The sequence below is a fragment of the Gracilinanus agilis genome, chromosome 3 (genome assembly GCF_016433145.1).
Source record: "Gracilinanus agilis isolate LMUSP501 chromosome 3, AgileGrace, whole genome shotgun sequence".
Taxonomy (NCBI): domain Eukaryota; kingdom Metazoa; phylum Chordata; class Mammalia; order Didelphimorphia; family Didelphidae; genus Gracilinanus; species Gracilinanus agilis.
In genome coordinates, this window is record NC_058132.1 from 267,947,489 (window position 1) to 267,963,750 (window position 16,262).

Here is a 16,262-nt window from a genome sequence, read left to right on the forward strand (position 1 = left end):
AGCAGTAAGAGATAAAAAGAAATTGAAAGAATCAGAATGGACCTAATAACACTATCTCTGGTTGCTGATGACATGATAGTATATGAGGAAAATCCCAGAAATTCAACTAAAATGTTAGCTGAAACTATCAATAATTTTAGCAGAGTAGCAGGATATAAAATAAATCCACACAAATCATCAGCATTTTTATATATTACTAACAAAGTCCTGGAAGAAGAGATAGAAAGAGATGTTCCATTTAAAATAACCAGAGATAGAATAAAATACCTGGGAGGATACCTGCCAAAATGACCCTAGGAACTACATGAACATAATTATGAAATACGAGTAAAGTCAGATCTAAATAATTGGAGAAATAGTAATTGATCATAAAAGGGTACAGCCAATATAATTAAAATGACAATCTTACCTAATCTATTTACTCAATGACATTCCAATTGAATGACCAAAAAACTATTTTATTGAGTTAGGAATAATAATAACAAAATTCATTTGGAAGAATAAAAGAGCAAGAATATCAAAGGAATTAATGAAAAAAAAAATGAAGTCCAGCAGTACCTAATTTCAAGTTGTATTATAAAGCAGTAGTCATCAAAATTATTTGGTAATGGCTAAGAGATAGAGATCAATAGAAGAGAACAGATAAACAACAAACAGTAATAAAAGATTAGGATAATTTGACATTTGAAAAAACCATAGACCCAGGTTTTTGAGATAAGAAATCACTATTTGGGAAAAATTGCTGGGACAACTGGAAATTAGTTTGGCAGAAACGAGGTAGAGACCATTTGCTAAGATAAGATCAAAATGGATACATGATCTAGATGTAAAAGGGGATACCACAAGTAAATGAAAAGAAAAGGGAATATACTACCTATCAGATTTATGGATATGAGAGGAATTTATGAGTCAACAAGACACATTGTGAAATACAAAATGGATTATTTTGAATACATTAAATCGGAAAGTTTTTGTACAAATATAATAAATGCTGCCAAAATCAGAAAAAGCAGAAAATGGGGGTCTGAGGGATTTTATAGACCATTTCTTAAATAGAAGTCTCATAACTAAAATACGTAGTGAACTTCAAATTTTTAAGAACAAGAGCCTCTCTCCCAATTAATAAGTGGGCAAAAATTATGAACAGAAAGGTCAGTTGATGACTCAGTGGATTGAGAGCCAGTTCTAGAAATGGGAGGTCCTAGGTTCAAATGTGACCTTGGACACTTTCTAGTTATGTGACAATGGGAAAGTTACTTAACCTTCATTGCTTAGCCTTTACTACTCTTCACCCTTGGAATTAATATATAGTATTTGAAAACAAGGTTATGAAAAGACAGTTTTCAGATGAAGACATCAAAGCTATATACAGATATATGAAAAAAATGCTCTAAAACACTACTGATTAGAGAAATACAAACCAAAACAACTCTGAGATATCACCTCATACCCACCAGACTGGCTAAAATGACAGACAAGCAAAGTGACAAATGTTAGAGGGGATGTGGAAAAATGGGACGCTAATGTCCTATTGATGGAGCCATGAACTGATCCAACCACTTTAGAGAACAATTTGGAATTACACCCTGAGAATTATAAATTGTGTATGCTGTTAGACTTAGCAATACCATTGCTGGGTCTGTTTCTCAAGGAGGTCAGGGAAAGAGGAAAAGAATTCATATGTTCCAAAATATTTATAGCAGCTCTCTTTGTAATAGCAAAGAATTGGAAACTGAGGGGATGCCCATCAATTGGGAAATGGCTGAACAAATGATGGTATATTTGTGAAGGAATACTATTGCACCATAAGAAAAAATGACAGACATTTAAAAAAAATGACAAGAACTATATGAGATTATGATCAGTGAAATGAGTAGAAACGGGAAAACATTATATAGAGCCCAGAGAAGTAATACTGGGAAGTGAACAGAAAGGTAAAATGTGAAAGATCTAATTTATATAAATGTGTTGGATTCCCTGATGATATTCTTTGAGATGTGGAGAGGGGCTGGGACACTTGTGGACAGAATTGATTATACAGACATGAAGAAAAGTAAGTCAAACATATAGGAGATTTGTGATTTCATTGGGTACTATCTTCTTTTTCTTTGTATGTGGAAATGCCTGTATTGTTTGGTTTTGTAAACATTTGGAATAATAAAAATATTTGGAAAAAATTTAGAAAATGAAAAATATTACTCAGGTGACTTTATTTTAGGTTAGAAAGTAAAATAGAGGAAACCTATCTCCCTTTTCTTAAAAAAAGTGTAGTTATACAGATGTGAATGCTTTACATGCTATTAGACATGTTTGATGGTTGCCTTTTGCTCTAAATTTTCTTTGTCACAAGAGGAGATTGAATAGGAGTAGGGTATGCTGAGATGATATTCTTATAAAGAAATTCAAAATGGGAAAATGTTTTTCTGATTTTGTAAATTAAAGTAGTTGCTTATTTAATTTAAATCACAGTAATGTAATGCTTAGGAGATAGCTTAGGTGGCTGGGAAGATAAGATAGCTGGGCCTGGAGTCAGGATAAATCTGAATTCAAATATGGCTTCTGACATTTAATAGCTGTGTGACCCTGGGCAAGTCACTTAACTTTTATTTGCCTTAATCCACTGGAAAAAGAAATGATAAACCTCTCTAGTATCTTTGCCAAGGAAATCCTGTGGACAAGTATAGTTGATGAGGTTCTAAAGAGTTAGACACAACTGAACAACAAAAGAACAACAATGTAATGCTTAAATAGTTTTCCTATTTGTTCCTGACCAGCTTTTCAACAGAAGAGTTTGACTTAACTGTGAATATACTTTTTACCTTGTCTCTAGAATTTGCCAAATTCTCTAAAACCCAAGTTAAGAGAAATGGAAGAAATATGCTCTTAAATGTGGATAATAGAAACACAAATTATATCAACAAAAATATATTTAAAAAATTAACCTGATTTAAACTGAGGAATTCTATAATTGTACTTTTCATGTTAATTATAAGTAATTTCATGCAATAAATGTAATGGTAATATGCATTTCTTTAATTATTAGTTCTAAATGGTAAAATGATTGTCTATGTAAGGGTATTGTGACTAGTATTTTTCCAGCAAGTGATTCTTTCATAAAAATATGACTTGTCAAAGTACAAATATAGATGTAAATTAGCTTCCAATAATGTAAGTTATTTCATAACAACTAATAATGAGTTTTATGTTTTTGGTAAAAAATAGACAGTCTTGTAGTGCGCCTGAAAAATGGATTGAGTTGTTGCAGGTACAAAGCAGTAGACTATCAGCAATTACATGCAATTACTGAAGCAAAAAAACTAGAGTCTGCTTCTATACAGTTAAAGGTAAGGCACATTTTTTACTTGGAAAATTTTGTTAATCAGAGAACATAATCATGTTTTTAAAAGTCCCCCACATAGAAATTTTATCATAAAAGTGCTAGGAAACTGTTTGTTTTTTTTCATTATTTTTAAAATTCCAAATAATTATACTGTTCGTCCTTTCCCATCCCCCCCCCCCCCCCCCCGGAAATACAGTCAACTTGATTTTAATTATACAAAGCAGGTATTTTAATGTTTTTGACCATTTAGACCTTTTGCTGAAAAAAATTTAAAGGGCAAATAAGTGCTGGCCAACTCTTGGGCAGCCACAAATGGACAATAATTTATATTGTGGATTAACCTTCTTAAAATGGCTCCCATGATTATACACTTCACTTAGAAAAGGTAAGTATGAGGTGGAGGCCTGCACAATTCATGCAAGAAACATTTAGTCAGTCCCTTAGCCCCACACACTTGAATAAATGTTCATTTTGCAAAATGTGCTGTTTAGAATTATTTATACTACTGCTTTTCTCAGTGCAAATGAGTTTTACATATGTGTAAACTGCCAGGACCCCAAATAAAAGAAACTAGCTAGTCAGCTAACTAACCTCATCATTTCAGCTAGCTAGTGAAGCCCTTAGGCATAGTTTAAGTTTGTTTTTTGAACTTTTTCTTCTGTTGCTGCTTAATCTGAGTCTAATGCTTCATCTGAGTTATGTTTCAAAATTCCTTTTCCTTTTTATTATATTCCTGAATCACTGACCAAGAATCCCTTCATATTAACCGGTAGATTCCACTTAGTGAAACTTCAAAGTCATGAATGGGAATTATGGTGAAAGGATTCCTTTTAACTCCATCATGCCTCTAGTTGTCATGCAGATCAACTCAAAAGCAAGCCTGAAAGGGGCCAGGTGGGGCCCATGACCTTTCTAATAGATTCCTGCCTTTGTTAACATTTCTGCAAGCAACAAAAGCTCAGGTTTTCCTTAGGTTGTATGAACATACACAAATATATTATGCGATAACTGCATCTGAGAGATGTAAAACAAAGTGCTGTGTGAGGTGTGAGGCAGAAAGTTGGTAAGGACTGGGGAGGACCAGGCAAGGAGAAAACAGAAAGTAACTCATTTTGTCTAGAGTTTAGCATCTATGCTCAACTTGGATATTAGTTTATTTTTTTATTTTAATAACAAATTTCCATATAAGTTTTATGAAGTTATATAATCCATATTGTCTCCTTCCCTTCTTCTCTCCCCAGTCCGGAAGCTGACAAGCAATTCAATCTGGTTTATACGTGTATTATTACACAACTCAGGTTGGATATTAGGACTCTGATCCTTGCTTGAATACTATATTGCCTGCATGCTCAAAAATTGCTCATGCCCTCTGATCCTCAGGATCTCTGCCTTCTGACCCTTATTATATACTTAAGATTACATTCCTGGCTCTGGGATTCCCCTCCTTAGTGTGGGCTTCCAGATGTTGACCCTGTCCTACTTTTTCTGATATCTTTATTTTGCTTTCTTTTCTTATTTGTCTTAAAACCCTGGATATTGATTTTGGTTCCACAGTACTTTTAGGCTCCCTCTTTCAGTTAGGATCACTCAGATTGAGACCTCTTGCCTTTTTACTGTACATGTTACTATGCCATGCTGGCTTACCCTGGCTTCTGGTCTTAACACTCTGTGGCTAATCTTTTCTTTGTATCCCTGGTGCTTAGTACAGTAAAATGTCTGAAATGTGATAGGCACCTAACAAATGCTTTTTGACTAATTGACTGCTTCAGTCCCAATGCCAGTTAACTGGTACTTGCAGATGTTTGGAATAGTTGCTAACAGTTTAAAGATGAGAGTCTTATACTCTACAGTCATTCAAAACCAAAGTCCTAAAAATCCCATGTGAACATCAATTTAGTTTCTGTAAAATTGGTGAGATTATTCTGAGCATTCATATTATAAATATATATACACCTTGACAAGAAGAACAATTGGCTTCCTTATGTTCAATGAAGCTCATAGTATTCAATAAATATTTAACAATTAGAATTTTAATAGCCTCTTTTTTGCATAGAAAGTAAGAGGAATGAAGTAAAATTCAGTTTTTTAGTAATTTTATAAAACAGTTGATTTGAGAATTTGCTATACACTTTACCTGAAATTGTGTGACCATTTAATTGGCAATATTTATTCTTCTGAGAGGCATCTACTTAAATGGGTTGAAATTATAATGAGGCAGGGTGATCATTTCCTAGCTAAATCCTTGATTTGGAAACTGGGAAACTGGTTAAAATAGGATTTTATGTCCTAGGGTCAAATGAGAGCATCTTTGTAAACTGCAAAGTGCTATATAAATTTCTAATAGTAGGAGGAAAAGGAGAAGCGGGGAGGACAAGGAGAAGAAATATTTTTATAAGTAGGTATCTCACCAAGCAAAGAGAATAAGCTGCTTGTTTTACAAACAGAATAGGAAAAAAAACAACTATTTTTTTTTTCATTTCACAAATAAATTAAAATGGGACATAGAGGCAAATTTTGAAATTAAAAATTGAGAGTAGGGGGCAGCTAGTGGATCAGAGGATAGAGCTAGGCCTAGAGTTGAGAGGTCCTGGGTTCAAATATGACCTCAGACACTTCCTAGCTGTGTGACCCTGAGCAAATCACTTAACCCCATTACCTAGCCCTTATTGCCCTTCTGCCTTAGATCCTATTCTAAGCCAGAAGGTAAGGTTTTTAAAAAAATGAAAGTAAGTATGTAGAGTGGACATTTCTAGCAATAGTGGTAGATTTTTTTCAGCTTTGGAATTCCACTTACATTTCTATGTGCTTTTCATTTGGATGTGTATGCCATAAAGCAAGGTTTTGTATGCATACATTTTATTTTTTTATGAATACTTTAAGGAGTAGATAATGCATTTCCTACTTTACTTCAATCAGCTCCTTAATCATAGACTAATATTCCTTAAGCCAGCTCTGATGGTGATGGCTCTTGGTGTTTACAGTCTCCTGTCTGCTTTAAAGATTTCATCTAGGAGAGTTATGTATAGTCTTCATATTGGCAAAGATGGATGCATGTGTTCTGTCAAGATATTTATGATGATGATATGAAAATCACTGGCGAGGGGAAATGATCCTGTGATTTCAATGGTTTAGGGAAACCCCAGCCCAGGAAACTCTACCACTGCAGGTTGGCACCTTCTTTGCAATTTATTACCGACCTACAGGGTTTCCTTGAGGACTTAGAGGTTAAGTGACTTGTGCAGGGTCATAGAGTGTGTGGCAGAAGTGGAACTTGAATCCAGATCTCTTTGGCTTTGAGATTAGCTCACTATCCATTAAACGTTTTATCTTTTACAAAATTCTCAAGGAGTCTGAACTATGCTGAAGTTTCATGAAAAAGATGTACTCATTTTTTGATTACTTTATCTATATACATAGACAGTCTATATATATTGTAATGGCACATCCAACTTTTAATTATATTTAAAATGTGGAAGTTCACTGTAATTTAGCAGAAATTACTTTTCACCTTAAATATAGTAGTAATTTCTTGGAACAGCTTACGCAGTAATAATACTTGGAAGCTTTGTTTTTTGTTTCAACCTGTTCTTGATGACAACTACATTAAATCTTTTAGTTAGTGGCTAGAATATTTGATTTGAACATTGGAAGGTCTGAGTTCAAAACCTGCCATAGACACTTACTAGCTAGGTAAACATGTGCAAACCACTTAATAACCATGTGCTTCGGTTTCCTAATCTGTAAAATGTCTGTAAAATGGTTGGATTATTCTTGTCTCTGGGTCCCTTCAGTCTTTAAGTCTATGATCCTAGTTAATTTACAGATGATATTTTTCCTATAATTTTTGCCTGAGGATGGGAACAGAAGAAATCAGAAAGTTGGCAAAAAAGCAAAATATTAAGCAGTAGGGAGCAGAAGTAACTAATGAAAAATTAGAGATTTATCTTGACTTTTACAATCTACTTAATTGACCTCATCCTTTTCCCATAGGCAGCAGTATTGATTTTATAGCATCAAAATGTATCCATCACTTTTACAAGTGCAGAGTCATTTTTATGTATGTTAAACAGAGATCAAATATGTCAAAGCAACTTGAATGTTTTATTTATCTTAGGCAAGCTCTGATGACTGTAGACCATTCACAAATAGATGGAGCCTTATATTCTATTGTAGGAAGTTCTAATAGCTCACATTTACATAGCACTTTGGTGGCAGTTATCATTCTCACAATGCAGAGTAGAAAAGATAGGTTCTGAGAAATTAAATGATTTGACTATGGTCAAATAGCAGGAAGGAAGGAAGGAAGGAAGGAAGAAAGGAAGGAAGGGTGGCAGGAAGAAGGGAAGAGATTAATAAACAAATGGGGGAATTTGTCGCAATATAGTATAGGGATGCTTTTTCTGAGACAGGAATATTAAGAATTTTTGAGGCCCAAAAGAAGGAAATTAAAAGAATTTTTATGGGATAACCTTAGTCTTGAGGAAGTAGAGGACTGAATCATCTCTTCTGGATAGGGGAGGTAGTGCTATGTTTGGGGTTGAAAAAAGAAGAGAAGTTTCATAAAGCAATAAAGAAAAATTGCAAATGAAAAGCAGCTTAATTTTTGTTCTTAAAAGAGACTGCTATTTTGTAATCATTTACCCTTAGTTTTGAATCCATATCAGGACAGAAAGCAGGTAAACTTGAGGTCAAGGCAATTTGTGATTTTATCTGTACGTGTCAGTAAAAGTAACCTACATTAAAATATTCCTTCTTCGGTGCTACCTTTTTGATGCTTCCGTATCTTCAATGTTGATTTATGAAAGCTTCTATACTAGAGCAGAACATTAATTATTGTTCTGTTTGGCCCAGAGGATAGAACTAGGAGTAATGGTGAAAGGTTTTATGTAAGGAAAAACTACCCAAGAGTTTCTTAGAGCTATCCAAAACCGAATGAGAGGTAGTGGATTCCTCTTCATTGGAGATCCTTAAGCAAAAATTTCGCAAGTCAGGGACATAGCAGAAGGTTTTGCGATTTAAGTGGAAAGAACACTGTATCTATAACTAAAGGATGAGGATTCAAATTCCAGTTCAACTACACACTTACTCTCTGAGCAACACTGGACAATTTACCTCTTTGGGCCTCTGCTCCTCATCAGTAAAGTGAATAAGGTGGTCCACGAATATCTCTTTAAAAGCGAAATCTGTAATATTATGGTTCTTTCTTAACTAAGTCACTTAACTGCCTTGAACCCTAGTTTCTTTTTGTGTAAAGTCTGTACCAGATGACCTTTGAGGCCCCTGATAACTCTAAATATATGATTTTATGAGATCTCATAGGCTTCTTAAGAGCAGGGGGCTAATGAATTTTCTACCCATGTATCCCTGTTTTCTAGCATATGGCCTGGCACGTAGGGGCTGAATAAATTTTCCTTAAGTGTATAAATGTACTTATTTCAAATTCTGATTTGTTTTGTAAAATGAAAAATTATTACTGTAGAAGTGTATGAATGTAATTGATACTTGATAAAACACTGATTATATGGTCTCTTAAAATAAGGGATGCAGAAAAGAGATTACATTTAATTCAGAGATTTGTGTTTTTCAAACTTCTGTTTTTGCTTCTTTATTGAACATCACAAAATTTTTGAACAATTTATGCTTTTTTATAATATGCTTGGAAAATTATAATATTTTTAATGATGGGAAAGACCTTAAAGATGATATAATCTTACTCTTTTATTTTATAAACTAGGAAACAAATATTATTAGGTAACTTTAACCAGAGGATTAGTTTCCCTGATTCCTAAGGGCCATTTATACAATGATTAAGATATTTTCTATATGCTCAAGGATATTTTGATCTTCATGTGTTTGGGAAGGGGGTGAGGAATAGCATTATTTTATCTTTTCCCTAAATTGTATAAAAGCATCACTTCTTACACTGAGCAGGATTTAAGACCAGCTACTTCCCATTTTAATCAAGATAGTGCCTCTTTTAGGTGTGCTCAGATTGAAAAATACACTAGCATGAATTGAGAATGAAGAGACATTTTCTACTTATTTTCAAAGGAAAACATGGCCCACTCTAGAGCAAATGTGGGGAGAACAAGTATGAATTATATGTAACATTCTAAAATGTTGTGGCTACATTCTTATAAGACAAATTTTAAAAAATATTTCTTTTTGAAGACACATTTTAAAAAAAGTTGGCCTTTCATTCTCTTTTATTCCTTTGAAACTAGATAAAAAAAACAGAGCAGACTTCAAAAACATCTAAAGACCAAAGGCTAAGAAAGCAACATAAGAAAGTATGGTGGCAAGAGCACAAAAGGCTCCAAGAAATCAGGTAAGAAGTGACAAAATCCCAAATGTTCAAATTGAGAAAATAATTTTATCATTTAATTCTTGATGAGCATTCACTGAACATGCTGATGTCCCCAAACTTTCTGTTTTATTTAGCCTTTTATAATTACATTTTAAAGTTATAATGCAAATTTAATTACTTAAAACTTGTAGCTGTTATTTCTTTAGCTTAGTTGAGATTCAGTAGAGGTAAATATGATTTTTACAGTTGTTTCAAAAATATATCATTCTTTCACTATAATAATTGGTTTGACATATTTATTTGTTCTCTGTCTGTTACCATCTATACCTATATAATTAAGCATTATCTCATTAAATTATTTGAGTTTTGTCATCATTAAGGAGAGTAAGAAAGAAGAAATAATAATGTATTAATTCTGAAGAAAATGTAATTTCTTTATCAGAGAGAGATAAATAATAGGGTTAAGAATATTCCCCCCTAAAACTTATATAATTGCTTTTAAATATCAAATTTTTATTAAATATACCCAGCATTAATGTTGTACAAATATTTGTGGGAGAATAAAACTTTAACTATAGCAATCATTTTTTGATGTTCTTATCCAGATTCAAATTTCCAAATATTGTCAAATCTACTTTGACCTTGAATTTTAACATCCTTGTTGGTAAAGATTTCCTTTGTCTAGTAATTCCTACACATATAGAATCCAGTTCAAATATCAATAGGTTTTTTATTATTTTAAAATATATTAATTTTTTCATATGTTCCTTCGTGAAAAAAAAATCTTTACATCAAACTCATTTCCATTCTCCTCCTCTGAAAAAAAAAGTTCCATTATGCAAATGGAAAGTTTGAACCCACTGGAAAATTTTTTATGATGTTCTGTTTAACCTGAAACATGATAAAAAGGAAAGTCGTTTGGCAACTTTAATTACAGTGTTCAATGATGCAAACTCAAATATAGAAGAGGACACCAGGGAGGAATTTTTTACTTTGATATTCTACTCCCTCCCTTAATATGTATATTAAATTGTTCTTGAACTTGATGGAAATTACATGAACATATCATTATAGAGAATAACACTTTAAGCTTAGGGTGACACATAGATGATTAAATAGAAGTGAAGAAATGATCAAGTGATAATAGTAAAAAATATGTTTAAGTGCGTGATTAGAAATAAAATAAGAAAAAAAGGGTGGAGGAGTACAGGTAATTTTCTGTGTTATTAAAAAACTTGTCCTTATTTCAGTAAATGTTTGTTGAAATTAAAAAATAACCATGAAGAAGATGACAGACATAGGAAAGAAGCTGGAGTGGGGTGGGGTGGTGGAAATCAAGCTAAGAACAACAATAATAAGAAGCATTTATTAAGCCCCACTAAGGGCAAGGTCCAGTATTGGACAATGGAGCCAATGAAACAAACCCTGCCTTCAAAGACCTTTCATTCAGATAAGAAATTCACCAAGCTAACTTCAATATGGTTAAAGGTGAGGGCTGAGGGGCAGGTGGGAGACAGGGTCAGGATGGTTAGCATTGTTTAAGCAGAAGCAGGTCAGCACAGGTTGTAGAATTGAACAGGATAGGCAGAATGTAGGGTGAGATGGCATCGAAATGGCATAACAGCAGAGTCAGGTTAGCACAGGTTATGAGAACAAGAGTGGGGCTCAGCAAGATTTTCCTACACTATTGCTTCTCAGCTATGTGTGCTCTACATTCCGAGTCATCCCATAGTCTTTCCTACCTCGTATCCATATTCTTTCCTATCTCTTATCTGACCTCACCCCATCCTGCCTTTGGCACTCTATTCCCAAACAGATTAAGAAAAGCTCATAAAATGCCCATTGCAAATGAGTGCTACAAAATCAAATTGGATGAACAAATTTCTCATCTCTGATCTTTTCCTGCTGTTCACTATGTAAAAGATCTCTTGAACAAAGTTTACTGCATTACCCTTATATGAACTCTTCCCCAGAAAATGCATCATTAGAATGACAGCCACATATTTGCCCCGGCTTGCATTGTCCCAATCACTTTCTCTTCTCTACACATTTAATTAAACTTTAGTTTATCACTCTCTCTTTACTTATATTCTTTTCAAGGTCCAACCTCCCTCCATGCTACATATTGACTCTTGGATAGCTATTGAATTGTACTCAGCCAACTAATGAACTTCCAAGTATTAAATATGAAAGAAAGTTCTCTTTATGTTCTTCCTACACAACTTCCAGGACAATCTCTAACTTCCAAAATAACAAATACTAGAACTGGAAACTACTTTCTTATGCTCGCTAGTAGGCCCAGGGAATCACGGTAGGTGTGTGTCCCTGAAGTTCTGGGTGCCCAGCTGTTCTTTTCTTGGCAACCATTAACCATCATTTGGCACTCTTCCCTCTCCAAGGTTCATCTCCTCTTGCTTCTCCCCTGGTGAAGGCTCAGGGCAGATATGCAGGGGAACAATCAATCAGCTGCTACTAGGGGGAAAGGTACACACAATTTTTTAAAAAATTCATTAAGAATATTTTTTCATGGTTACATGATTCATATTCTTTCCCTTTCCTCCTCTTTCCCCCTCCTGGAGCCAATGAGCAATTCCACTGGGTTTTACATATATCATTTATCAAAATCAATTTCCATATTTTTACTATTTACACTAGTTATCATTTAAAGTCAACATCCCAGATCATATCCCCATTAAACCATGTGATTAATCATATGTTTTTCTTCTGTGTTTCTGTTCCCACAGTTCTTTCCCTGGATGTGGATAGCTTTCTTTCTCATAAGTCCTTCAGATTTGTTCCAGGTCATTGCATTGCTGTTGGTAGAGAAGTCCATTATGTTCGATTGACTCGCAGTCTTCCTAAACATTTTGAGGTTCAGCACTTTCTCGAACTACTTCCTATTCTTGCTCATTGGTGCTGCCTTTCCCACTGAGAGTTGAATCTTACTGAGGAGCAGCCCCATCTTTCCCCCATCTAGCCTTTTCTGCCCAGTGGAGGAGGTCTCTTCACATTCTGATCTTCACTTTCAGAAGTGACTTTCTTGAGCCTGTCCTCAGGCCAGAGTAGATTCTAATCCTTTCTTTTTCACCCCAACATCTGATTTTGAGAACAAGCATCTCCTCCCAGGCAACCTTGGCATTTAGCTTCAGTTCCTGCAGATTTAACTACTGGGTGACATTGTTAGAAAAAGTGGAAGAATCGGGAGTTGGGCTTGTCCCACGTGCATCCTGGCAGTTTACATTTGACCTCATTGTGCAGAAGTCACAGAGGTGCTGAGCTTTCTCTATTTGGTTCTCTGAATAGGCAACCTTTGACTCTCAGCCCCACCTCTCTATTCAAGACAGTCTTGACTTGCCACCTAGGGGGTACATAAGACTGGGATTTATCAAATAGGAATCCACACTGAGTCCCTCTGATAAACCCTCTCTCTTTACTGAAGGCAGTTTTTTACTTATCTCTAGTCATGTGGCTTGGCATAATGAAGTTGATTCCCCACAGTGAAAGATGGGCATACTTGGATACAGCATGTACTTTCCTTTTGGCCTAGAATCAACAAAACAATGTGAAATAAAAATAAAACAATGAATAATAAAATATCTACTACTCAGTGGTGCACTTCTAGCCTCTCCCTGCCTTCTGCAGTCCCTAGACAGTGTGCTTGGAACCCAGGAGGTCTTGGAAACACACAGGTCAGCTTTCTGAGAACCCTGATAACTGGCAAGGGAATGTAAATAATACTTTGTGTTTTACTCACACTTCCAGAAGGGTCAGTGTTTTGCTGAAGACTCAGGAACCAGGAACCTAGGACATCTTTCAGTGCAGGGCAGGGAACACAGGATCCATTGTGAACTGGAACTCATGAACAACTGTACTTTTTCTAGTCTTGACTGGCCTGTTGCTGTCAGGGACTTGTGACTGATTCTGCCATTAGTTAGCTCATCATTGAGCAGGGTGAATGGACTTAGCAGGAGGCCCTAACAATGAGCAGTGCTGCAATTCTACTCCAGCATCTGTCTGACTCAGACCATTACTATACAGCACCCTCTCTGGTAGGTGTATCATACCAATTCCTGTGGCACCCTTGTTATCTCTTGACCCTTTTCCTTGAGTCAAAGCCCTTGCTGCTTTGCACAGTTTAGGTTGGGGGAAAGAGATAGAAGCAGACAGCTCAAAGGGAGTGCTACACAGAAGAACATACCTGGGGAAGGTATCTGCCCCACCCTTCCAAGCCTGATTTGGAGCAGGGCCATTGCTCAGATCTGCCATTGAGATAGGAAAATACAGGAGCCACCAACAAGGCCAGTCAGTCAGCCAAGTGCCCAAGGTTCCCATATGAAAAACTTTGACCCAGACCCATGTCATAAGGATCTGAGACTTCTATCTGACCTCTAATAGTCATTTCCTCTTCTGGCTTTCCCCAATCTCCTTCAGTCTTAAGTTCAACAATACTGGTAGACTAGAAAACCATGGTTTTGTAATGAAAAACAAAACAAAGCAAAACAAAAAACCCAGCACCAGAGCACCTGACTGTGCTATGTTGCCTTTAGTTGTATGGTTTATATTCTTGGTTAGTCCCAAGACTACACCCACAGTCCTTTTGGTATATGACCAAATATACTTTGTTGCTTTGATATTTTAGCTTGTCATTGAATTACATGGTCTTGCCCTTCAGATCTGTCAGGTTGGCAGAGTCAGTATTATAATTTATCATTCAACTTACTTTGCAGTATATCAAGACCACTTCCTCCTAGTCACAAGTGATCCTCAGATTCCTGAATTTTTTCAGGTGCCCCACAAAGAGCTTTATTGACAAACTGATGATGGCAAAACTCAGGCTTTATTAGGATACCTCACCTTCCCTTCAGAATGTTGATGTTTTCCCAGCCAAAGACTATCCACTTGATTGCAAATGTGCAATATTGCATTCTAAACATCAAGCAGCACTGTCCCCAAAGTACCACAGTATCACTCTTCTTCCCCTGGAATACAGCAAAGGAAATGACCACAGAGCTGCCAGAATTCAGGAAAACAGGTGATATAACCTGCCCTAGGGGATTTTGTCACTCTAGCTAGCAAAAAATGTTTGAAATCCTCAGAGTTCCTTCCCTAAACTTTGTACTGGCTTTACCACTTGCTCTAGTGACAGAGAGAAAAGGAGCTGCCTTTAAGATATACCACTATTACCGGAATCCTCCTGCCATGCACAGTAAATCATTCTTCGTGCCCTAGGTCATCCTGTGCCTGGGTACTCTTTGCCCCAAACAGAATATTAAGAGCCCAGACAATGCTCAATTCAAATAAATGATATGAGATTGTAACTTGGATCCATTACTAAAGCTCCAGTGTGTTTCTTGGAGTTTTCCCCAATAGTGAATAATCTCTCTGGTTTGTGTTTGCCCCTACCTAGAAGTCATCTTTGGAAACATCTGATATGAATTGTTTTAACCTCCTATTATAAACAACTGAGACTCCTGAGGCTTACAGGAAAGTACATTTATTACATAGCAGAGAATACAGAAAGGATCCACACTCAAACACATAGCTAGTTAACAAAACTTTCTCCCTGGATAGACCCACTTTCTCCAAGCATTTGAAGGCCACAATTGGGTTGGAGGTGTCTCCCCTCTACTGGCTAGTGCAGGAAAAGAACTTTGTGCTAACTGAATTATAGACTTAAAAAAACCCAACAACTTACCTTTGGTCTTAAATCAATACTAAGTATTGGTTACAAGGCAGAAGAGTGGTTAAGGCTAGGCAATGGGGGTTAAGTAACTTGCCCAGGATCACACAGCTATGAAGTGTTTGAGGCCAGGTGTGAGCCCAGGACTTCTCATCTTTAGGCCTGGCTCTCTATCCCCTGAACCACCAACTGCTCCCTCAATTATAGACTTTTAGATTAAGGGATCCTAGGAGCCAGTAAATCTGATCCATAACTAAAGGGGATTCCTTACTATAACAAGCTTGACAAGGAGTGATCTAGTTTCTTTTTGATGGCTTCCAAAGTGGGGCATCTGACTCCTTCCTCCAAGGCAGCCCAATCTACTTTTGGACAACTCTAATTGGAAGGATGTCTTACATCACATTTTCTTGTATCATCTAAAACTGACTATTTATAACTTATCTCCATGGCTTTTTTTTTTCAAACATTTATTAATATTCATTTTTAACATGGTTACATGATTCATGCTCCACCTTTCCCCTTCGCCCCCCACACTCCCCCCACCCATGGCCGACGCACATTTCCACTAGTTTTGTCATGTGTCCTTGATCAAGACCAATTTCCAAATTGTTGGTAGTTGCATTGGTGTGGTAGTTTCGAGTCCACACCCTCAATCATGTCCACCCCGACCCATGCGTTCAAGCAGTTGTTTTTCTTATATGTTTCCTCTCCTGCAGTCCTTCCTCTGAATGTGGGTAGCATCTTTACCATAAATCCCTCAGAATTGTCCTGGGTCATTGTATTGCTGCTGGTACAGAGGTCCATTACATTCAATTTTACCACAGTATATCAGTCTCTGTGTACAATGTTCTTCTGGCTCTGCTCCTTTCGCTCTGCATCAGTTCCCAGAGGTCTCTCCAGTTCGCCTGGAACTTCTCCAGTTTGTTATTCCTTTT

At 36.1% G+C, this 16,262-nt stretch overlaps 1 protein-coding gene across 1 annotated transcript in view; it reads left to right on the forward strand.

The window, feature by feature from the left end:
* Nucleotides 1-1,980: 1,980 nt before the first annotated feature.
* Nucleotides 1,981-16,262, forward strand: part of CCDC148 (coiled-coil domain containing 148) — a 279,583-nt gene continuing 265,301 nt past the window's right edge. Inside the window, exons 1-3 of the mRNA XM_044669112.1 lie at nucleotides 1,981-2,053; nucleotides 3,223-3,344; nucleotides 9,565-9,668. Of these exons, the coding sequence (XP_044525047.1) occupies nucleotides 1,981-2,053; nucleotides 3,223-3,344; nucleotides 9,565-9,668 (299 nt within the window). The remainder of the gene's footprint in view (nucleotides 2,054-3,222; nucleotides 3,345-9,564; nucleotides 9,669-16,262) is intronic.